The sequence below is a fragment of the Dasypus novemcinctus genome, chromosome 12, assembly GCF_030445035.2.
Source record: "Dasypus novemcinctus isolate mDasNov1 chromosome 12, mDasNov1.1.hap2, whole genome shotgun sequence".
Taxonomy (NCBI): Eukaryota; Metazoa; Chordata; class Mammalia; order Cingulata; family Dasypodidae; genus Dasypus; species Dasypus novemcinctus.
In genome coordinates, this window is record NC_080684.1 from 21,799,910 (window position 1) to 21,824,948 (window position 25,039).

The 25,039-nt window shown below is 42.9% G+C and overlaps 1 protein-coding gene across 15 annotated transcripts in view; it reads right to left on the minus strand.

Moving 5' to 3' along the window:
- RBMS2 (RNA binding motif single stranded interacting protein 2) overlaps positions 1-21,387 on the minus strand; it is an 80,958-nt gene extending 59,571 nt beyond the window's left edge. For 4 of the 15 annotated variants that reach the window (XM_058307949.2, XM_071218824.1, XM_058307947.2 and 1 more), the window contains exon 1: positions 19,859-20,084. In XM_058307949.2, coding sequence (XP_058163932.1) covers positions 19,859-19,924 — 66 coding nt within the window. In that variant the 5' untranslated portion in view covers positions 19,925-20,084. Of the gene's footprint in view, positions 1-19,858; positions 20,122-21,062 lie in introns of those variants that run through there. The other 11 variants (XM_058307954.2, XM_071218822.1, XM_058307952.2 and 8 more) reach the window with 9 other exon arrangements.
- Positions 21,388-25,039: the final 3,652 nt, after the last annotated feature.

Genomic DNA, 25,039 nt, shown 5'->3' on the forward strand with positions numbered 1-25,039 from the left:
GTTTAATCCATTCACATTCAATGATTAGTATAAATGCATTATTTACTTCCACCATTTTTTCTTTGGTTTTCACATGTCATATATTTTCATCTCTCTTTTTACTCTTTTGGTTATCCTTTCTGCATTTCTTTCTTCTATACTCTCCTCAGGCCTCTTTCTCTTTTTTCTTTAATATTTTCTGCAAAAGTGGATCTTTTTCATGAACTCTCTTAGTTTTGTTTATTTGTGAATATTTTATACTCATCTTGATACCTGAAGGACAATTTTGCTGGATAAAGAATTCTTGGCTGGCAGTTTATCTCTTTCAGTACCTAATTGTATCATACCACTGTCTTCTTGCCTGCATGGTTTCTGATGAGAAATCTGCGCTAAGTCTTACTAGATGTCCCTTGTATGTGATGGTTTGTTTCTCCTTTGTTGCTGAGAATTTTCTCTTTATCTTTGACATTTGACAGTCTGAGTACTATGTGTCTTGGAGTATGTCTATTCAGATTTATTCTGATTGGGCTACAATGCAGTTCTTGGACATCTAAGTTCATTTCTTTTGTGAAAGTTGGGAAATTTTCTGCTACTATTTCCTCACTTTTTTTTTTTTTTTTGAGATTTATTCCCTCCCCCCCTTTTTTTTTTTTTTTTGCATTCACTGTCTGCTTTCTGTGTTCATTCACTGTGAGTTCTTCTGTGTCTGCTTGTCTTTTCTTTAGGTGGCACCAGGAACTGATCCTGGGACCTTCCAGAATGGGTGAGAGGCACTCAATCTCTTGTGCCACCTCAGCTCCCTGGTCTGCTGCATCTCTTATTGTCTCTCCTCTATGTTTCTTTTCGTTGCATCATCTTGCTGCGCCAGCTCTCTGAATAGGTCAGCACACCACGCAGGCCAGCACTCCACATGGGCCAGCACCCTGTGTGGGTCAGCTCTCCACTCAGGCCAGCTTGCCTTTACCAGGAGGTTCTAGGAATCGAATCCCGGACCTTCCATTTGGTAGACAGGAGTCCAATCGCTTGAGCCACATCTGCTTCTCCCTCAGATACTCTTTCTGCCCCTTTGCCCTTCTCTTCTTCCTGAACTTCTATGACATGTATGTTGTTGCATTTCATGTTGTCATTCAATTCTTGGAGCCCCTGCTCAATTTTTTCCCTTCTTTTCTCTCTTTAATTTCAACTGTTCTGTCTTCAGTATCACTTATTCCTTCTTCTATCATTTTGAGTCTGCTGTTGTATGCTTCTAATGTGTTCTATTTCTTTTTTTTTAAAAGATTTATTTATCCCCTGCCTCCTTGTCTGATCTCTGTGTCCATTCACTGTGTGTTCTTCTGTGACTGCTTCTATCCTTATCAGGCAGCACCGGGAATCTGCATTTCTTTTTGTTGCATCATCTTGTTGTGTCAGCTCTCCATGTGTGTGGTGCCACTCCTGGGCAGACTGAACTTTTTTTTGTGCTGGGTGGCCCTCCTTATGGGGCGCACTCCTTGCGCGTGGGGCTCCCCTACACGGGGGGCACCCCTGCATGGCATGGCACTCCTTGTGCAAATCAGCACTGTGCGTGGGCCAGTTCCACATGGGTCAAGGAGGCCTGAGGTTTGAACCGTGGCCCTCCCATGTGGTAGGCAGATGCCCTATCCATTGGGCCAAGTCCTCATCCCAATGTGTTCTATTTCTGATCTCGCCTGTTGTGTCTTTCACTCCCATGAGCTGTTACTTTCTGTTTAGGATTTCAAATTTTTTTTTTTTTAATTTTACGTAGGCCAGTAACTTATTAAGGTAGGGAAGGAAGAGAAATGGGAGAAAATAACATATTAGGCTGAAAAGTGATAAAAGGGTCAATTTACAGGCTACAATTCCCCATTATAGATTATAAATGCCAATGTTTTACTTGCATGCTCACCTCAATGTCTTCTTGATGTCATTATCTCTTTAGCCATACAGTCTTTAGACTCATTAATTTGATTTTGGAAATTTGTGCACATCTCACTAATTAATTCTCTCAAATCCTGTGTCTCTTCTGGGTCTTTGATATATTCCTTTCCTAGGGCCATGTCTTCCATTTTCTTAGTATGACTCATAATCTTTTGCTGATGTCTGATTAGGATGTAGTTTAGTCAGATGTTCAATTTCTTTTTCTTTTGTAGGGATTTAGTGGTGGGAAGCTGGTATTACCACGGCTTTTTGATTCTTGGCTCGACCAAGATGATTAGGATTTCACCCTAATTGCTCAAAACTCGGCTCTGGACTCAGTAACTGGTTGCAGACCCTTCTCCTGGGGCCTTGGAGAGGGAGGCTATAAAAGCCGGAAAAAATCTCTCTTACTTACTTTTAATTTTCTCTCAGGCACTTTCTTGGTCTGCCAGCAGATGGTGCTCTTTAGCAGCCCTCTCAGTTCACTGCCTGGTGGGCCTTTTCCAAGGTAGAAAATATTTTACTCCCCTCTGTGTCCTCAACAAGCAGTTTCCGTTAGTAGAGGAGACTGGGAGTCCTATATCCTTAGCCCCTTGCAGGCTCCCAAGACAAACAATGGTGCAGCCCCACCCAGCCTGGAAGGGCTCCTGGGACACAGCAGACCAAATCTGTGGGTCAGAAGCTGCGTCAGCTCTGTCCTTCTCTCTCCTCTTTCCTGGGGCATCCTCAATAATCAGTCCCGGCCAGAAGAGAGAGAGATTTTGAGGGTCGGATTTTTCCAGTCCTTTGCTGGCTCCCAGGACAAACCACCGTGTGTCTCACCTGGCCTGTCAGGGCTGGTGGAACACAGCAGACCAAATGTGTGGGTCAGAAGCTGAGTCAGCCTTAGGCTGTGTCCCTCTCTCTCCCTTTTTCTGGGGTTGTGGCTCCCTGGAGCCCCTTTTTTCTTAGCCACAGACCCAGAGGCCTGAGAATTCTAAAGTATTTTTAGTGTGGGGGAGGATGCCAGCAGCAGCAGCCGCTGGTTTTGACTCAACAGTTCTGTCGTGATTCCCTCCACTGTCCCTCTCTCCTCTGGGCGGTGTCCAGCCTTCGCCTGGTGTCCTAAACCCTAGAAGATCTTTTCCTAGGCAGCTTCAGCCTGTCCTCTAGCTTTTTTTCTGGAGAAGAGAGTCCCGTGTCTTTCCAGTTCGCCATCTTCCCAGAAGTCCTCTTTTTTTTCCTTCATTTCTTGAAGAAATTGGGTTAACTGACTTGAAGCAGTATAAATATTAACCTGTTCAGCAAACATTATATTAAATGCCTAATATAAGGAAAAAAGAATCTATGAAATTATTTGTTATATCTTATGTACAGCATATAGAAATGTTATGAAGAAATATAAAAAGGGACAAAAGTTTGGCCTTCAATAGATATAAAATTAAATGTAAAAATAGAACCTAATGATATAAAAAATGTACTCCCAAATTAAAACAAAACCTCCCAGTGGGAAGCAGTTGGTTTTGCTTAGAGTGTCTGCCTACCATATAGGAGGTCCAGGGTTCAAACCCAGGGTCTCCTGACCCATGTGGTGAGCTGGCCCACATGCAATGCTGCTGTGCGCAAGGAGTGCCGTGCCACGCAGGGGTGTCCCCTGCATAGGGGTGCCCCACACGCAGGGAGTGTGCTCTGCAAGGAGAGCCACCCAGCACAAAAAAAGATCAGTCTGCCCAGGAGTGGCGCCACACATATGGAGAGCTGATGGAGCAACAACGCTCGACCAAAAAAAGCAACACGGTTTCCTGGTGCCACATGACAAGAATGCAAGCTGACACAGAAGAATACACAGTGAATGGCCAGAGAGCGCAGACAACGGCGGGGGGAGGAAGGAGAAATAAATAAAATAAATCTTAAAAAAAAAAAACAACCTTATAGCAATGAAATAAATGTACCCCTGGCCTAGCCTCTCCAATGTGACTATTGACACAAGTCTCAAGGAAACAAAACTGGAAAGGTCAATGCAAGAAAGTGGCAACGGACCCATTATTTCATTATTAACATTTATTGAATATCTACCATAGGCTAGCCACTGATGGATTTTATCCAACACAATCCTCACAAGAAGATAATGAGACAGGTACCATTTCCTTTTTGGCTTTTATAGAAGAAACTGAGGTTCAGTTGAGTAAATTACTTTTCCAAGTCTACATAATTAGTAACAATCTTATTTTTAACCCAGAATTGTCTGGTTCCCAGTCCACATCCTTTCCATTGCTATTTGTCTAAACATAAGAAACAACTGGGCTTTCACTAACTGTAAGCAATGTGAACAAGTAGCCCTAATTACTTTTAAAAATTCCATTTCTATAATATATTCAAATCAGCAGTCTAAAATGATGACACACACATACAAAAATAGGTAAAGAGATTTAGTTTCTCATTTTACCTCAATCAGTGAAAAATCTAATAGATTTAAGCATTGGTCTGACACATAAAAATGAAACTAAATCAAAAGGACCTTGTTATTTTTTAAATGAAAGCTATGGGCCATAGTTAGGTGGGAGAGAGGAACTCAATTTCTTGAATCACCTCAGCTCCCTGGTTGTTGTGTCTCTCACTGTCTTTCCTCTTTGTCTCCTTTTTGTTGTGTCATCTTGCTGTGTCAGCTCTCCACACAGGCCAGCTTGCCTTCACCAGGAGGCTCCTGGAATCAAACCCAGGACCTCCCATATGGCAGACGGGAGCCCAAGCACTTGAGCCACATCTGCTTCCCAGTACTAGTATTTTGATGATGTTCTTTCAAAATCTGTAATAAATGTTCCACAACAACACAAGGTGTTGGTGGAGGGTTAATGTATGGGAATTCTGCATGTTATGCAAGAAGATTGTTTTATAAGCTCACAACTTTCCTAATTAAAAAATCTATATTTTTAAAGAATCTTATAATTTTTGTAGAGGAAAACACATAACCCAATTCAGATGTTTCTTTCAATGTGGAGGGACAGACGGTAGCGTATCACCTTCCCTGACTGGCCACTTTGGCAGAAACAGCACAGAAGACCCAGCTCCTCCCTCTTTCCATCTGGGATCCAGGTGTCTGCAGGGAGTCAACACTCAACTCTGCTCCTCAGCACTAGTCCCCAAATGGGTAAGAGTTCATAGATTTTTGTTTTGTTTTGATTATTGCTTGAATCTAGGTGGATAAATCTCTTTAATTCTAGGTTCAGTATTAGAAAGTCCACTGGCCCAGATATAAGCTTCCTCCTTGAATATTATTAGTAAAAGTGATATTTTGGTTTCCATCCATCATACTTTTTTCTTATTTCTCAAGTAGAGTGAGGAAGACAAGTAATTAGAACTAAAACTTCAAACCCCAACAATATTTAAAGGTTTGGCAAGTATTATCTCTGGTAGATCAAATGGTAGGGTAAAGGTTAGGATACTGCCTGGCCCCACAAATTTGCAAATTTTATAATTGTAAAGTAATGATTTAATAATAATTCAATTTGAGTTAACAAAGTAACTCATTTAAATTTGCAATGTAAGGTCCTTATTTTTACAAGTGACAATCCGAGATCAGATTTACTTTTTATATAATCGCACATTTATTCTCTTATTCATTCAACAATTTAGTAGGCAATGAATCAATGTTTACTAATTTTTTTTCTTTAATTTAGATCCCATTAACTAACAAAGTGGCTAAAATACAGGGTCAGAAATCACCAATGTTTAGGTTTAATTCCACTGTTGCTATTTACTAGCTGTGTGACTTTCGATATGTTGCTTAACTTCACCTATAAAATGGGGACAGTAACAGCATTTAACAGGACTGTTGGAAGGATTAAAGCAAACATTATGCATAAAGCTCTTAGCAGAGTACCCAAAATATCAAAAGCTAACTTTTATTCATTCAACAAATTTTGAATGCCCACCTTACAGTACCAGACCTTATGTTAAATATCAAAGACAAACCAGACATGATCTTGACCCTAACGGAATTTAGGGTTTAGCAGAGAGAGAGACATTACTTAAATTATCACAAAGTAATTGTCTAATTATCACTGGGATAAATGGCCTCAAAAGAAAAGGAAGGCTGAGACCTGCTTTAGTTGGGCTGGTCAGAAGGGTGACATTTAAGTGAGACTTGAAGAATGAGAAGAAATCAGTTACATGGAATGGAAGCAAATATCATTCCAGAAAGAGGGAACAGCATGGGCAAACGTCATAAGGGAGGACCTTCAACCAAAATTGAAAGAAATAGAAAGCCAGTGAAGAAAGAGTATGAAGAATGCAGAGGGAGGCGGCGTGTTCCAGGCTGTGGGGAAGTGCTTAGCTCTCATTCTCAATTCAACAGACAGTCATAATTTTTAAGTAGGAGAGAAGTTATAAGGTCTGATCTATGTTTTGAAAATATTATTCTGGCTTCTATGGGAAGAACAAATTAGAGTAAGAAGGGAGTTGAAACAGGCAGATCAATTAGGAGGCTATTGTAAACACGAAACAATGATAGACTAAAGGTAAAGGGGAAAGGCGGCAGTAAAGATGAAGAGAAGTAGAGCAATCTGTGATTTAATCTCTCAGTACAATCAACAGGACGTACTTATAGACTGGATATAGGAAAGGATGGTGTCTGGCTTGGGCAGTGGGTTCAATGGTGGGATCATTCACTGATATTGTGGAGGTTGGGGAGAGCAGTTGAAAACTGGGAAGTAGATGAAACATTTTGAATGTGTTAAATTTGAATAGCCTGTGAGATTTCCAGGAGAAACCATCAAGCAAACAATTGGAGACACAGAAAATAAGTCAGGTCTAGCAATTATAATCTGTTAATCTGTTAGCGTAGTAAAAAGTGAAATCTACAAAGAACATATATTTAGAGAAAGGCAAGAAGAACTCTACATATTCAGACACTAAGTAAGTGACTGACAAGGAGACCAAAAGAGAAGGGCCAAAAGAGCTGGTGTTACCAAAGTCAAGGAAAGAGAAATGGGGAACAGACAAATCTAGCAAATGCCACCAAGAGATTAAGTAAGATGAAAACTGAAAAAGTCAGTTGAATTTGGCAACATATAAGTGCCTGATGATTGTGATCACCTATTTTAGTGGAAGAGTGAGGCAAAATCAGATTGGTGGAGGAAGTAGATTTGGCCCAACAGATAGGGCGTCCACCTACCACATAGGAGGTCCAAGGTTCAAACCCAGGGCCTCCTCACCTGTGTGATGAGCTGGCTCATGTGCGGTGCTGATGTGCGCAAGGAGTGCCATGCCACACAGGGGTGACCCCACGTAGGGGAGCCCCACGCACAAGGAGTGTGCCCCGAAAGTAGAGCCACCCTGTGCGAAAAAATGCGCAGCCTGCCCGGGAGTGGCGCTGCACACAGGGAGAGCTGACGCAGCAAGATAATGCAACAAAAAGAGACACAAATTCCCATTGCCGGGAAACGGACTTTGGCCCAGTGGTTAGGGCGTCGGTCTACCACATGGGAGGTCCGCGGTTCAAGCCCGGGGACCGGGCCTCCTTGACCCGTGTGGAGCTGGCCCAAGCGCAGTGCTGATGCGCGCAAGGAGTGCCCTGCTACACAGGGGTGTCCCCCGTGTAGGGGAGCCCCACGCGCAAGGAGTGCACCCATAAGGAAAGCCGCCCAGCGCGAAGGAGGGAGCAGCCTGCCGAGGAATGGCGCTGCCCACACTTCCCGTGCCACTGACGACAACAGAAGCGGACAAAGAAACAAGACGCAGCAAAAAGACATAGAAAACAGACAACCGGGGGAAGGGAGGGGAATTAAATAAATACAAATAAATCTTTAAAAAAAAAAAAAATTCCCATTGCCACTGACAAGAATGCAAGCGGACACAGAAAGAACATACAGAGAATGGACACAGAGAGCAGACAACGGGGGAGGGAAATGAAATAAATTAAAAATAAATCTTGAAAAAAAGAAGAATAGAGGGCTTGGAGAATGGATGTAGCTCAGTGGTTGAGATCCTGTTTACCATCTTCAATGAAGGAGGTCCTGGGTTCAATCCCTGGTACCTCCTTTAAAAAAAAAAAGAAAAGCAGTCTCAACTGTGTCAGGCGTTGCTGATCAGTTAAATAAGATGAGAGCTAAGAAATGGCAATTTGGTAACCTGAAGGTCATTGCAGACCTTGATGAGAGCAGTGTTGGTGGAGTATGGGAGAAGAAAGCTAATGAGACTGGCTTTAAGGGAGAAGTTTGATGTCACCAACAATTGGGGAGGATGTCAATCTACAGGAAATTTTATATATTGTTGAAAGGAACAAAGGTTCTACAACAGTGTGGAAAACAATTTAGCATTATCTCTTGAAGCTGTACATTCACATACTTTATGACTCAGCAATCCCACTCCCCCAAGAATTTCCCTCGAGACACTCTTGTACAAGTGTACCACATTTATGAAAATGTTCAGAGCAGTAAATCTAGGAATAGCAAAAACAAAAACAAATAACCAAACAACTGCAAAGAATCCAAAAGTCCACTGGCAGGAAAATTAAAGAAACTATGGTTTATTCCCCAAATCAAACATTATACAGCAATGAAAAATGAACCACAGCTACACGTAACATGAATTAATTGTGAAAATGTAAGATTGAATGAAAAAAACAAAAATCCCAGAAGACTATGTAGTATAATAAGGTAATATGGTTGTGACTAAGAACACAGGCTAGGAGTAGAACTACCTGGGTTCTGCTCTCAGAACCCAGTTAGGCTAACCCAGTTAGGCTCCCACCTAGGCTGTTCAGTAGTGGTGTGACCCTGAGCAAGTTATTAAACTCTGTAAACCTCATTTCCTCATCTGTAAAATGGGGATAATAATAATGAACTGTTGCAAGTATTAAATGAGCTTTTAGAGAGAAAGAAAGCGAGCACTTACAACAAAAGCAAGTAAATTAAATGTATTATTTAAACATACATATATTTATGATTAAAAAGCCAAAAGAAAAAATAAAAATCATAAACATAAAATTTAGGATAGTGGTTACCTGTTAGGAGAGAAAGATAGGGGATAGGATGATGAGAAATTTATAAATATTATATATGCAAGTCATAGATAATGATTCTAGTTTTTGTGTCGGAAGCTGGATTCAAGTTTTTTGTTTTTGTGTTTTTAAAGGCAGTAGAGGGAAGAAGATGTAGCTCAAGCATTTGGGTGCCTGCCTACCACATGGGAGGTCCCAGGTTTGGTTCCCAGTGCCTCCTAGAGAAGACGAGCAGATACAAAGTGCACAACAAATAGACACAGAAAGCAGACAGAGAGAACAAACAATGAGGGCTGGGGCGGGAGAGAAATAAATAAATAAATAATAAAGGAGGTATAGAGGATTGAACCCACAACTTTGTACATGGGAAGCAGGTTCTGAACCATTTGAGCTAAGTCTACTCCCCTTGAATTCAGAGGTGCTCCTTTATTACTGTTTTATAACTACAATCAATTGTATTATCAAAATAACAAAGATAAAAGAAAAAGAGAATGAGAAGAAAGAAAGTATACACAACTCTTGAATAAACAACTCTGTATTTTACTATAAAGGGAAGAAGACAAATGGGACTTCAGCTGCAGGAAAAAGTAGCATCAAAAGAAAGGTTTTGGTTTTTTTTTTATAAGAGAAATGACAGTCTATTTATATGCTGTTATGTGATTATAAATATTAAAATAATCTAATAAATTTTATCACTACTTTAAGGTAAAGAACTCAAGGTCAGAAAGCCTAAGAAACCTGGCACTTGGCAGCGGACTTGGCCCAGTGGTTAGGGCGTCCATCTACCACATGGGAGGTCCGCGGTTCAAACCCCGGGCCTCCTTGACCCGTGTGGAGCGCTGGCCACGCACAGTGCTGATGCGCGCAAGGAGTGCCCTGCCATGCAGGGGTGTCCCCTGCATAGGGAAGCCCCAAGCGCAAGGAGTGCACGCGGTAAAGAGAGCCACCCAGCGCGAAAGAAAGTGCAGCCTGCCCAGGAATGGTGCCTCACACACAGAGAGCTGACACAGCAAGATGATGCAACAAAAAGAAACACAGATTCCCGTGCAGCTGACAACAACAGAAGCAGACAAAGAAGACGCAGCAAAATAGACAGAGAACAGACAACCGGGGTGGGGGGGGAGAAGGGAAGAGAAATAAATAAATAAATCTTTAAAAAAAAAAAAAGAAACCTGGCACTAGGTCACAGAGCTAAAAAGTGACAAAAAAACACATTTCAATTCATTGTATATGACACAATGCTGCTCTCCTTTGCTTAACTTTGACTTAGGGCCTAACATTAGCCCTAACATTTAGGATGTATTTTTTGAGAATCTACTAGATAGGCTTAAGATGCTGTACTAGGTGTTTTTAAAGATACTACACTAAATAACACTGCCTCTCCCCTTACAGAGTTTACACTCCAGCAATGAAAATAAGTCAGTTACCCAAATGATTCCAATACAATGCAAAATCACCTAAACACCATATATGAAGTACAAAATATCATGGGGGTTCAAGAAATGTCCCCTATGGGACTGGGAAGTGAAGGGAAGAGAATAAGCTTTATAGAAGAGGAAACATTTCCTCTGAATTTGACGGGATAGGTAGGATTTTGAAAGACAAAGTTTGGACTGAAAACTCTTCAAGGTCACAGTCTCCTGTCTTAGCCCCAGAGCCTGGAATGCTGCAAGCTGTTTAACGAATGAGGGTAGAGTAAACGAATGAATAGGAGGGGCATTCTAGAAAGAAGCAACAGAGAGGCACAACAGTGAAACAGATCAGAGAACCGGAGAAGTATGAAGACAAATGTACGTGTATGTGTGTATAATTTTTTCTTTTAGAGCAGGGGTTCTTAACATTTTCTGTTCCACGGACCCCTTTATCAGTCAGGTGAAAACAACAGACCCCTTACTAAGTCCACACTACTACTGTGTATTATTTAATAAATATATCACACCCACACCAACACAGACCCACAAGAATTTTTTTTTTTATTTCAATTCAAGCTCACGGGCGCCTCGTTAAGAACCTGTTTTAGGGAAGCAGATTTGGCTCAACAGATAGTGTGTCCACCTACCATATGGGAAGTCCAGGGTTCAAACCCAGGGCCTCCTGACCCACGTGATGAGCTGGCCCACATGCAGTCCTGATGCACACAAGGAGTGCCCTGCCATGCAGGGGTGTCCCCGGCATAGGGGAGCCCCACGCTCAAGGAGTGCACCCTGTAAGGGGAGCCGCCCAGCGCGAAAAAAGTGCAGCCTACCCGGGAATGGTGCCGCACACACAGAGAGCTGACGCAGCAAGATGACACAGCAAAAAAAGACATGGATTCCAGGTGCCGCTGGACACAGAGAGCAGACAGTTGGGGAGGGCAGGGAAGGGGAGAGAAATAAATAAATTAAATAAATAAGATAAATCTTAAAAAAAAAAAAAAGAACCCCTGTTTTAGAGTATCAAGTAATTGCTCATGTTTCTCTTTACACTCTGGCTGCCGTATCGCCCATCTTTAAGATAATTCTCTGGACACAACCCTCATCCTCTTCCAGCCTTTATCTCACTCCTCTGCTCCTCATCTTTTTTATTTAAATAACAATTCCATCACCACAATCAATTTTAGAACATTTTCATCATCAATCACTTCAGCCCTAGGCAACCACTAATCTACTTTCTGTCTAAAGATTTGCCCATTCTGGACATTTCATATAAGTAGAATTATACACAACGTGGCCTTCTGTGACTGGCTTCTTTCATTAACAAAATGTTTTCAAGGTTCATCCATTTTGCAGTATTAGGACTTCAGCTTTTTTACTGCCTAATAACATTCCATTGCATGAGTATACCACAATTTATTTGTTGATAGACTTTGGGTTATTATGGATCATGCCACTGTGAACATTCATGCATGAGTTTTTGTATGGATGTGTTTTCATTTCTGTTGGGTACAGATCTAGGAGTGGAGTTGCTGGGTCATATGGTAAATCTGTATTTAACCTTTTGAGGAACTGCCAAACTGTTTCAGAAAGCAGCTATACCACTTTACGTTCCATCAGAAGTGTAGGGAAGCGGTTGTGGCTCAACTGATAGAGCATCCACCTACCACATGGAGAGTCCAGGCTTCTATACCCAGGGCCTCCTGACCTATGTGGTGAGCTAGCCCACACACAGTACTGCCACGTGCAACGAGTGCCATGCCACACAGGGCTGTCCCCCGCGTAGGGAGTCCCCCACGTACAAGGAGTGAGCCCTGCAAGGAGAGCCGCCCCACGTGAAAAAAGCACAGCCTGGCCAGGAGTGGCCCCCCCCCACACAGAGAGCTGACACAGCAAGATGACGCAACAAAAAGAAACACAGATTCCCAGTGCCACATGACAAGAATGCGAGTGGACACAGAAGAACACACAGCAAACAGAGAGAGAGAGCAGACAATGGGGGGGAAGGGTAGAGAAAAAAATAAAATGAATTTTAAAAAAGAGAACTGTATGAGGCTTCCAATTACTCCACACTATTATCCATCTTTTTTAGTATAGCCATTTTAGTGGGCATGAGTGGTACCTCATTGCAGTTTTGACTTGTATTTCCTTGATGACTAATGATGATCGTCTTTTCATTGCCATTTGTATATCTTCTTTTTTTCCCTTCATTTTCCCCCCAAGATAGCTCCCTTGTCTGTTTGCTCATTGTCTGTTTTTGTTTTTTCTTTTGGAGGCATTGGGAACCAAACCTAGGCCCTCTCATGTGGGAGGCGAGAGCTTAACTGCTTGAGACACATCAGTTCCCTGTTCATTTGTTTTTGCTTGTTGTTTTGGTTTTTTTTTTTTTTTTTTTTTTTGCTTGCTGTTTGTCTTCTTTTGTTAGCACTGGGAAAAGAACCTGGGACCTCCGAAGTAAGAAACAGGCACTCAACTGCTTGAACTACATCCACTCCCCTTTCTGCCAATTTTTTTTTAGTTAGAGAAATTTTTTATTGAAAAATCATACTGCATATCTTCTTTGAAGAAATATCTATTCAGATCTTTCGCCCATTTTTTAATTGGATTCTGTTCCCCACCTTAATCAAAGTTCTTAAAAGATTAGTCTATACCACCATCTATATTTCCTAACCTTCTACTCTGTTCATTTCTTTAAAAGATTTATTTTTCATTTATTTCTCTCCCCTTCCCCCCCGCCCCAGTTGTCTGCTCTCTGTGTCCATTCATTGCGTGTTCTTCTGTGACCGCTTCTATCCTTATCAGCAGCACCGGGAATCTGTGTTTCTTTTTTTGCATCATGTTATGTCAGCTCTCCGTGTGTGCAGCACCATTCCTGGGCAGGCTGCACTTTCTTTCGCGCTGAGCAGCTCTCCTTACAGGGCACACTCCCTGTGCGTGGGGCTCCCCTACGCGGGGCTCCCCTATGCGGGGGACACCTCTGTGTGGCAGGGCACTCCTTGCGCCCATCAGCACTGCGCATGGGCCAGCTCCACACAGGTCAAGGAGGCCCTTGTTTTGAACATTGAACCTCCCATGTGGTAGGCAGACGACCTATCCATTGGGCCAAGTCTGCTTCCCCTACTCTTTTCTCTATTCTCCTTTTTACTCTTCAACTCACTCCAACCATGCATTTGCTCCCCAGTCCTCTGAGATTGCTTGTCAAATTCACCAATCACCTCTATACTGCCAAAATCAATAGTTATTCTTCAGTCCTCACCTTCCAACATATAACTCTATGGTTTGTACACCTGCATTTCAATTACTACCAACCTCTTATTCTGACCTATATTTTCCCTTGTCCTGGTTTTTGTCTATATTTTTGTTTTCCTATGGCATAAAAAATGTCAACAAATAATCAAAGGGTATATTCAAGGACCTGCAGATAACACAGCTCAGCTAGAACAAAATGAAGGTAATAGAGTCATAAGGGGGTAAGATAGATATTATGTGAAAAGGATGGATAGATCATGGCTATTGGGCTAGGAATTTGGTAAGGTAAGATAGAGACATTAAAGGTTTTAATATAGGAAATGCTCAGTGCTAGACTGCTGGATTATTGGAAGATTGTTGTGACAGCAGATATAAAATTAAGTGACTGAGCTGCCTACCACATGGGAGGTCCCTGTTTCAGTTCCCAGTATCTCCTAAAGACAAGCAAGACAGCAAGCTGATGTGAAAGGGCAGGCATGGCAAGCTGACACAACAAGGTGACGTGACAAGAGACATGAGGAAAACATAATGAGAGACACAACAAAGCAGGGAGCAGAATGATTCAACCTGGAGATACCAGGTTCAGTTTCTCGTGCCTCCTAAAAAGAAGACCAGAACACAACAGACACAGCAAATGCAAACAAGGGGTGGGGAGAAATAAATAAATAAAATAAATCTTTTTTTTAAAAATTACTCATAGGTCTGGGGAGCAAATGCATGGTTGAAATGAGTTGAAGAGTAAAAGGGAGGATAGAGAAAAGAGGGAGGCTAGGAAATCATGCAGGTAAGTTTATTGTAGAAATAAAGGTAGGCGTAATGAAGGCATAAATTAGAGTAGTGGTGCTAAACAGATGGAAAGGAGGGATGACTGGAAAAAAGATTACCACTCAACTTTAACCAACTGAGTTAACTTTATTACTGATAAGAAAATTAACAGCTGCCACAAGTCAAGAGTTGTTAGATGTAAGAGTCTTAGTTCTCAGTTCCATCAAATTTAATTTGATAGAAAGTAGATAGAAATGTAGTAAAAACACATACATGTAAAATTATCTCTAGGGAAGTGGATGTGGCTCAAGCAATTGGGCTCCCATCCACGATATGGGAGGTCCCAGGTTCGGTTCCAAGGGGCCCCCTGGAGAAGACAAGCTGGCCCAAACAGAGAGCTGACACAAGATGACGGACGTAACAAAAGTGACACCGGAAAACAATAAGAGACAACAAACCAGGGAGCTGAGGTGGCTCAAGTGATTGAGCGTCTTTCTCCCACATTGGAAGGTCCCAAAATCAGTTCCTGGTACCTCTTAAAGAGAAGACAAAAAGAGAAGACAAGCAGACACAGAAGAACATGCAGCGAATGCACAAAGAGAACAGAGAGCGAGCACAAGTAGCAAGGGAAGTGGGAATAAAAAAAAATCTCTTCCTGTAAAAATTACAGTAATGCTTCCCATATTCTTCTCTCTCCTGTGTAAACACTTTTAGAAATTTTGGATAACTCAGGCTTCTCAAAATGTGAGGCTCTGGCAATAGGCACCAGTCAGCCCTCCTCTCATAATTGTTTCCCACCCCCCAATGGTATTCAATATGTTAACAGAAAGAAGAAATAGAATTTATACAAAATATGTTGGAGAAGGCAAAGTATCCCAAGTTAAACTGAGCCCCTATTTTTTTTTTTCTTCAAAGAAATGGTTGTTGATGCTGTGAGGAGTTAAATCATAACACTAGCCAGGGAGATGACGTCAGTGAGGGTGTGGCTAGGCCCTTTACAAGTCTGAAATTCCTTTAGTCCCAAACATTTCCTCTTTCTGTCTCACCTATACTCAAATCTCTCAACTGAAGCAGGCTGTCTAAACATTGAAGAAACAGTGTTGAGACCCTGGAACTCTGATCTCCTTACTTCTGCCTTTTTTTGTTTTGTTCTGTTTTTGTTTTTTAAAACAAACCAAGAATAATTTGAAATCCATTAAAACAGATGTTTTTTAAAAAAATGCACCACATTAAGGTATTTTGCAGAATCCCTGTTTGAAATCCACATTTTTCCCTTTCATGATTATTTTAATTCCAAAGGAGTGGAAATTAAGTATTACACCTGGAGAAAGAATCTGCCTTTATTAGGCATTTTACATTTGTTGACTGCATTCCTATATTCACCAAGAGCCAAAAGAGAATAAGGAAACTATGACTGGTCATGGGCTCCTTAGGAAACATGTCTGACAAGTGAAGTACATAAAATTTTTTCAAAATTAAATAACCCTACACTTTAAAGCCAACGAAATAAAATGAAAATGAATACTGTATGCTTTCAAATAAGCAAATCACAAACTCCAGTAGTATACAAATAGCAGCTTTTCTGAGATCACTGACAATATTTTTTTGAAGTACTGGGCCAGGGACTGAACTCAGGACCTCATATGCAGGAAGCCAGCGCTCAACCACTGAGGCACATCAGCTCCCCTGAGTTGGTTTTTCCATTTGTTTGCTTGTTTGTTTTTAGGAGGCATGGGGAACGGAACCCAAGACCTCCCATAAGGGAAGCAGGTGCTCAACCTCTTGAGCCATATTGGCTCCCCTGACAATTATTTTTATTCCACAAACTAGAGGTGATGACTACAACTGAGGCAGGTTAGTATAGGACAAAGCAGGAAGACTGAGTCACAGCTAGGACCTGGCAGAGGACATGGCCCTGAGACCCGCCGGGAAAGCCCAAGGGAAGGCTGCTGCTAAGAACAAAGCTGCAAAGACCCCTCTGAGATGCTGGCCTCCACCTCCCACTTGGAACTCTTTCCAGGTAGCTCCAGATAACTCCACACAAGTCTCCCCATTGGTCCCGGATAACCCCAAACAAAAGGCCTCCTCATAGTCCCCTGAGAGCTAACAGGTGGGGCCCAAAAGGCAACCAATCAGAACAGCAAGCAGTGGGGGGTCCCTCCCCAACATGAGGAAAGGCGACGAGTGAAGAAGGGTCTTAATAAGGGCAGTCCTGGGAAACGGACTTTGGCCCAGTGGTTAGGGCGTCCGTCTACCATATGGGAGGTCCGCGGTTCAAACCCCGGGCCTCCTTGACCCGTGTGGAGCTGGCCATGCGCAGTGCTGATGCGCGCAAGGAGTGCCGTGCCACGCAAAGGTGTCCCCCGCGTGGGGGAGCCCCACGCGCAAGGAGTGCGCCCGTGAGGAAAGCCGCCCAGCGTGAAAAGAAAGAGCAGCCTGCCCAGGAATGGCGCCGCCCACACTTCCCGTGCCGCTGACGACAACAGAAGCGGACAAAGAAACAAGACGCAGCAAACAAACACCAAGAACAGACAACCAGGGGAGGGGGGGAAATTAAATAAATAAATAAATCTTTAAAAAAAAAAAAAAAAAAAAAAAAATAAGGGCAGTCCTGAGAAGCGGACTTGGCCCAATGGATAGGGCGACCGCCTACCACATGGGAGGTCTGTGGTTCAAACCCCGGCCTCCTTGACCCGCGTGGAGCTGGCCCATGAGCAGTGCTGATGCACGCAAGGAGTGCCATGCCATGCTGGGATGTCCCCCATGTAGGGGAGCCCCACACGCAAGGAGTGCACCCTGTCAGGAGAGTCGCCCAGCGCAAAAGAAAGTGCAGCCTGCCCAAGAATGGTGCCGCCCACACAGAGAGCTGACACAACAAGGTGACGCAACAAAAAGAAACAGATTCCTGGTGCCGCTGATAAGTATAGAAGTGGTCACAGAAGAACACACAGCGAAAGGACACAGAGAGCAGACAACTGAGAGAAATAAATTTTAAAAATAAATAAATGAATCTTTTAAAAAAAAAATATATATATAAGGGCAGCCCCCACCCATCCACCCAGGTGCTTTCTCTTTGCCTGGAGGAGGGACATCCACATCTTGGTTGTGTACTTCTTTCCTTTTCTCTTAATTCTCAATAAACTCTTTTTACTGGCCTAACTAAACTGGCATGTTCTTAAAATTTTTAATGTAACATAGCCAAGAACCTAGAGGAATCCAGCATCTCTGACTTCACAACCAACAGTAAATTATAATGTAACAATTCCCCTTGTTTAAGAGTGGATGTAGCACAAGTGGTAAGAGGTCCTGGGTTCAATTCCTGGTACCTCCTAGAAACAAACAAATGGAAAAACCAACTCTCATTGGGGAGCGGCTGTACCTCAGTGGCTGAGTGCCTGCTTCCCATGTAAGAGTCCTGGGTTCAATCTTGGTACCTCCTAAAAACAAATAAAGCAGCAGATATTTATAATCTGTACTTTTTCATAAGTTTAGAATTTGTTCTTTATATCAGTTTTTCAGACATTTTTGAGAGGTTCAGGAACTATATTACATAGACTTTTTCTACTTGAGAAATTGAGTTCTTAATATAAACGACAAATAAACCAATGTCGAAAGGAAAACTTTTCTTGGCATAGAAAAAAGTCTTGGAAGGGTATATACACCAAACTGCTCCGTATATACACCAAACTGCTCCCAGTTATTTTCCTTGAAGGAGTGGAATTTTGGGTGAGGATCTACAGGACGTGAAGGAAAGACCTCACTTTCTATTTTAAATACTTCCTTACACTTAATATTTTTAAATGGGCATGGCTTACTATTATTATTAACAACTAATAAAGTTACTTTAAAATTTTAACCTCAGGCATAAAAATGCACAAATTACATGACCAAATGCATATGAAACACTCCTCCCATTAATGTGTTAATGGAACACATTAAGCCCTACAAGTCACTACCGTCAATACAAGAGCTTTAGTAATAATGCTTTCCTTTAAATATATGGATGTTGACATTCACAAGCCCATATACACACACAAGGAGTCAGAGTCATAGCCACAGAGTGATGCCCTTACACAGCATCCTTAGATGCCATCAGGACACTGACCTGAAGAAACCCAAAGAATTCTTGATAAAGACGTTAGGCATTATGCTTCTGCTCACCCCCTCCCTCCTTGGTCCAAACGTCTCCTGAATTGTCTCCCAAACCTTACAAGTTATTGGAAATAGATATTTGAATCCAAATCCACAACCATGCCTCTTGTTCTATCCTATATTTAGAGGCAGCTTTTATATGTTTCCTTTACTCCAACGTGGGGAAGTGGATGGAAAGCTGAGAAAAAGGAAGATTTTAGATAGCCTGAAATACTATAGGAAAAAAAATCAAGTTTTGGAATTTATTTTCATTTATTTCAATGGGTTCTGGGTAGCCTGAGAATCTTGGGGGGGGGGGAGGTCAGGAAGGAAACTTTTATATAATACTATATATAAGATTAGAAGAGAAAAAAAAGATGAAATCAATCAATCTCCCCTTAATAAACTATGTATCTTTATATTTATCTATATCTCAAAACTACTAACAACCAGCAAATACGGATGGACCCCACATTTCTTAAAGATGTAAACAGAATGAATACCCCCTAAACTAAATGCTGGGGTCTGAACATTTGCCTGCTACCTTGATTCAGGTCTGACAAAGCAGCAGGAATCCTTCCTCACCCCACCCCCAACACTTTAGATGAGCAAAAGAGATCCCGACCTGTCTAGGACACCTTTTTCTTCCTTCACAGAATGGCTACAGCGCCCTAGAGAGGATCCAGGGTCCCCCTGCCACAGCAAAAGGTTCTTCGCAGCCAGCACTGGGTGCCTGGACAATGCTCCCCCTTCCCAGACCGCCGCGGTGCCCGAGCAGAGCCCAGCGCCCCGGCAGCGGCGGGCAGATCCCGGCGACTCGGCGGGTCCCCGCGGAGCCCGACCGTGGGCAGAGCCCGAGAAGCTCCAGCGCAGCCGCGGGACCCGCGGAGTCGCAGGGCTTTCCGCTCTGCTCGCGAGGTCTGTCTTCGCTCCAGACTCCTGGGTCGCTGTCTAGCGTTCCTGAGGGAACTGCTGGGATTTCACCGGCTGTTTCCAGCTATTTGATCTTACCGGCAGTCTGCGAGGAAGGAGGGGGTGGGGAAGAATGGAAACAGCCGATCGAAAGGATAAAACAACCTGGGGCAGGGGAGCTGGGGGCCGGGGTCTGACATGACACTATTTCCGTGGAGACGGGTTCTGTCAGCAGGAAGTCAAACTGACTTCATTCCACAGAGATACCGAACTTGCAAGCCTGAGCGAATTGTCGTCCCTCCGCCTTCTGAGGCTTCGTGTACAGGGACTGGGAATCCCTGGACCTCCAGAGCCAGGTGCGAAAAGATGCCGAAGAGCAGTGGTAGGAAAGGGAGAGGCGCTGAGAGCAGGGAGGAATTCCGCTCGCCTCCGAGAGGAGAATGTTAAAGCCAAGGGCACTCCCGGGTCCCCAGGAAAGGAAGTAGCTGGATTCCAAAAAAGTGCTTTTCCCTACCTTCTTGTTGTTCTTGTTATAGCCAAAAGTCGGAATCCCAGGCCTGGAAGTCACTGATAGCAGCATTTTCTCTTTACTGTTAGGGAGCTGAGAGAAAGAGGAGGGAGAGGGAAAGGGAGGGGGAAGAGAGAGAGAGAGAGAGAGGGAGAGGGGAGAGGGAGAAGGGAGGGGGAGGCGAGAGAGGGAGACAGAGCTGGAGGGAGAGAGATGAGGGGGCGGGTGGGGAAGAGCTGGGGCTGCTCGTTGACGTCACTGCGCGAAGTGAACCCGGAGTCTGAAAGAGGCACTTCCACTGGGTCCTAATGCCCAAAATGTTTTTTTGTTGTTGTTTTTCACCAGCTTAGGAGCTTACCCTAGAAAGACGCTGGTAGGTCTTCGGTTTAACCTAAGACCTGGCTTTTCAAATCTATCCCCTTTCTTCCACGAACACATTCTGGTTCTTGTGGAAAGAGAATGAGAATTGTTTTCCTTAGATCTCAGAAGAGGATTTCAAGCTTGGTTTTCAAGGGGCTTCTGGGACATAGCCTTGGAAAACACGTGAAGAAAACTAGACTGAGGGAGCAGATGTAGCTCAGTGGATGAGCGCCTGCTTCCCCTGTACGAGGTACAAGGTTCAATCCTGGTGCCTCCTTAAAAAAAAAAAAAAAACTGAGCTAGAGCAGTGTGTGATGAGCTCAGCATTTCCCCCACTTCACATTTATAGTGATATTAATAAGCAAAGAAAGAGCAGACAAATGAGCATACCAAAGAGCAGAAACACGCGAAAGAGAATGGAAAATAACCTAGTTTCAAATCCTTTAGGATGATTCTATCCCTCTTGGGTCACAGGGAGGGGCTGGTGCCCCTCACTCCTATTTCAGATACCCCCCAGTATGACTTCATACTTCAGAAGAAATTATCAGATTAGATCATATCAGGAAAGGAAGTGCCTAATAATTTCATTAACTATGTGTGACTGATATCTTTTTTCTATTTTCTAGCCTTCAAGGTCCTTGAAGCCGAAACAATTACAGTGACTTGCCAAACCCAGAATTTATGCCCAAACTGAAGTTCACAAAGTTGGGATATTTGTTCCAAATTATCTCTCAGCTGTAGAGAAAAATAACTACTTAGAAAGCATATGAGTCACAGAGAAGAAAAATACTGTTCTTAAGAAAGAAGAACAGAAGAGTCAATAAACTAACACAGTTGCAACAACACTCACCTCTGTTTCAAAGGAATGTCCTTGTAGGAGGACCCTCACCAAGAAAAAGAGTTCTTGGAAACCAATAATTTAAGAATGATACCCAGTAACTGCCACCAATCCAAGTGGAACAGGGATGCAAAACAGAATCCGGGACCACCTTTCTGCCATCACAGCTTCTCTCTTGAGACACAAATTAACCCTGTCAGCTCTGCCACGACAAACATTAAGCTCAGACTCACCCTAAAATGAACTCCTAGTCTCTCTTCTAGTTTTCCTGTTACCTTTTTGCCATGATAATGGAACAGACAGTACTAATATTCTGCAGAGTAAACACACACTCCCCACCCCCAATCTCAGCTTTCATTTCCAATAGGACAGGACGTGCCTGCTCAGCTCAGGGGATACAGGAAGGGTGGGATCAGCCTTGCTGTGGGAATTGCAATCGCGATTGGAAACACAACAGCCAGATATAATAAAATTAAGAAATAAATAAAGGCATCTTTCAATGATACCCAATTCTTTAAAAAGTCACTTTTCTGCCCTCGGAGAGCCTCATTTATTATATGCCAAGTTATCCTTGGTTGATGTCTTCTCCCTTAGCCTAAAAATGGAGCACAGAAACCATATTCTTGAAGGCCTGATTCACAAGGACAATCAACCTAATTTAATTTTTTTTAATGCTAATATTCCTAATGTATTGTGTTCTCCTCTTGCATTTCTTAATGCTAAATGATAACTAAGAATCTGAAGTATTTAAAACCAGGGGCTTTAGCAAGAGATAGGGCTAAATTCAAATCCTGATACTACTCTTAGCTACTATTTATATAACCTTAGGCCAGAGTTACTTAACCATCTCTAATTTGCTCATTTGCAAAATGGAGATAATGACTACTCCATTAGCCTTTGGAACCAGAATTCAGTTCTGGTATCTTTTTCTATAACTCATAAGGTGAGTGACACTGGGAAAATTACATCATGTCTCTGAACTGTACTTTTCTCATTTACCAAATGGAGAAAATAAATAACATTTACTTCCTAAAAGTATAAAGAAATGAAACAATGCAATGCATATAAAACCCTTAGGAAGGTGCCTGATGCTTGGTAAGCACTCAATAGATGTTATTTCCACTATGATTAATTACTGCCTCCAGGGTTTATCCATCTGTGTGTCTCATAATCCAGATTTGATGATCTGAAGTGACCATTTCCAAAGACTGGTATCTCTATTACGTTTAAAAGATTACACTAGGACTAGGCAGGCTAACCTACTGTTAGGAGTCTGCAATAATTAACAAGCTGTAGCTCGGTTTCCCCGATATGCATTGGGAAAAGGCTAACCCCATCCCCCATAAGCCTACACGTCCAAGGGCATGGCACTTCCCCACAGCTTAAAAAAAAGAAACCAAATAGAGACCGGAGTAAAGGGAAATGGAAACCTTCCCTACCTACATATTGGAGGGAGATAAAATTCCTACAGAACAAAGATTATTGCAAACCTCTAATACGGGCATACCTGGAAAACACTGAACAAGAAGTGTCAGGGATCACCCAATCCAATTTCTTCTCTCTCTGCCAGCCATAAGCAATCAACCTGATTCTTCAGAAATTTTTTCCGTAACTCTCAATCACCTGGGAAGTTGGTGGAATATCTCTTATCTCTAAGGAAAAAAGAAACAAAATAATACAGAAACAAAGAGCACTAGATACAGAACACCCTGGCTCCCATTTCTCTTCAAATCCTGCTACTCCAGGAAATGGAAATCTAGGGGGAAAAGTAGGACTTTCAAGCAACGTAAGATTTAACCCTACTTCTTTACTCTAAGAGTAAAGAGTACCAGATAGAAGGACAATAAAGAAATATCCAAACTATATTATGTGAACTAATATAAATACCTAGGTTTTATAGTCTAATAAGTTTAGGGCCAGAGAAATAAAGTGACCCGATTTGTTCAAGGTGAACTATGTCAAGGAGCACCAATAAGAAGAATGAAACCACATCCTTCATTCTGGTGAGTATATTTGTAAAAGGGGTTATGTACTTTTGTGACACGGACACAGAAGCTAATGGGGTTCTATGCTGAGGTTCAGGAGGTATGAGGCAAGGAAAAATCCTGTTTCCTGTATATTTCGTTTGACCACCCCCTCTGCTTTGTCCACATTTTTCTTAGATTTAGTCAATGTTTCTCAAATTCTTGGTCCTCATCGGCCAAGCATTCAAGAGTTGTTTTGAGGAAGAGAAGTAAAATAAGAGGTATTTAGAACTTCTCTTGGGAAAAGATTCATTATAAACTGGTTTATGATTTCTCCAGAAAACACTTTAAAACAAGTGTCCCAGGTGAAGAAATTGGAGTCTAGGTTAAGCCTGGTCTATATGCTGAGAGATGGTTACTGGCTGCTCCCCTGGGGTGGAGAACCCAGAAGAGTGTACTACCTGCTGTGCTGGGCCCCAGGCAGGCATTCAACTGAGCCAGGCTGAGGTGGCACACGTGGCTGAAGGCAGCGAGGTAGGGCGGTTTGCTAGAGAAAGCTCCAAAAGTGGTTCAAAGGTCTTTTCTTTTTTAAGATTTATTTATTTATTTATTTATTTCTCCCCTCCTCCCCCCTCACCCCGGCCCCGGTTGTCTGTTCTCTATGTCTATTTGCTGCATCGTCTTCTTTGTCCACTTCTGTTGTTGTCAGTGGCACGGGAATCTCTGTCTCTTTTTGTTGCATCATCTTGTTGTGTCAGCTCTCCGTGTGTGCGGCACAATTCCTGGACAGGCTGCACTTTCTTTCGCGCTGGGCGGCTCTCCTTATGGGGCACATTCCTTGCACGTGGGGCTCCCCTATGCGGGGGCACCCCTGTGTGGCAGGGCACTCCTTGGGCACATCAGCACTGGGCATGGGCCAGCTCCACACAGGTCGAGGAGGCCCGGGGTTTGAACCGCGGACTTCCCATATGGTAGACAGACGCCCTAACCACTGGGCCAAGTCTGCTTCCCAAAAAGTGGTTCAGAGATCTTGACAACAAATATGAGGGGCAACGAGACTTTCTCTTCCTCTATAAACAGTCCCTGTGAATTATCTTTCCTCTCACTGATTAACTTTTTTTTTTTTTAACATTTATTCATCTATTTAATTCCCCCACTTCCCCCAGTTGTCTGTTCTCTGTGTCTATCCACCGCGTCTTGTTTCTTTGTCCGCTTCTGTTGTCGTCAGCGGCATGGGAAGTGTGGGCGGCGCCATTCCTGGGCAGGCTGTACTTTCTCTCGTGCTGGGCGGCTCTCCTTACCAGGTGCACTCCTTGCACGTGGGGCTCCCCTACGCGGGGGATACCCCTACGCGGGGGACACCCCTGCGTGGCAGGGCACTCCCCGCACGCATCAGCACTGCGCATGGGCCAGCTGCACATGGGTCAAGGAGGCCCGGGGTTTGAACCGCGGACCTCCCATGTGGTAGACGGACGCCCTATCCACTGGGCCAAGTCCGTTTCCCTGATTAACTTTTGTGCCCAAAAGGCTAGGAACGGAAATAGTCCAAAAAGGTGAATTTATTTCTTTGTGAAGGGATGAGATTATTCCTTAGGGAGAAGGTAGAAAGAGTTTATTTAACACATCTGCTTCCTTCACTTACCTCACTGGAGAACAGGGAAAGAAAAGAGAGACAACTCTGTAGAATTATTTGTCTCTACTTTGTAAAATTTCTTATTATACTGCTCAGTTTTACACAATGGACAACTACACAAACTTGAAAATAGTCATATCCAAAATATTGATGACTGTGGACTATGAAAGTAATAAGACATATATATGAACATTATTTTAGAACTTGTTTTTCATAGATGTTGACCTATTGCTACAAGGGCAAAACCTGCATTAGATTAGTGGCCATGAGCTTCTCCATAAGTTGGTGTTCCCTCCCCTCCACCCATGGCTCCCTTGTCGGTTTGCTCATTGTTGTCGGGTTGTTTTCTCATTGTTTTTGCTTGTTGTTTGCACTTGTTGTCTGCTTTTTCT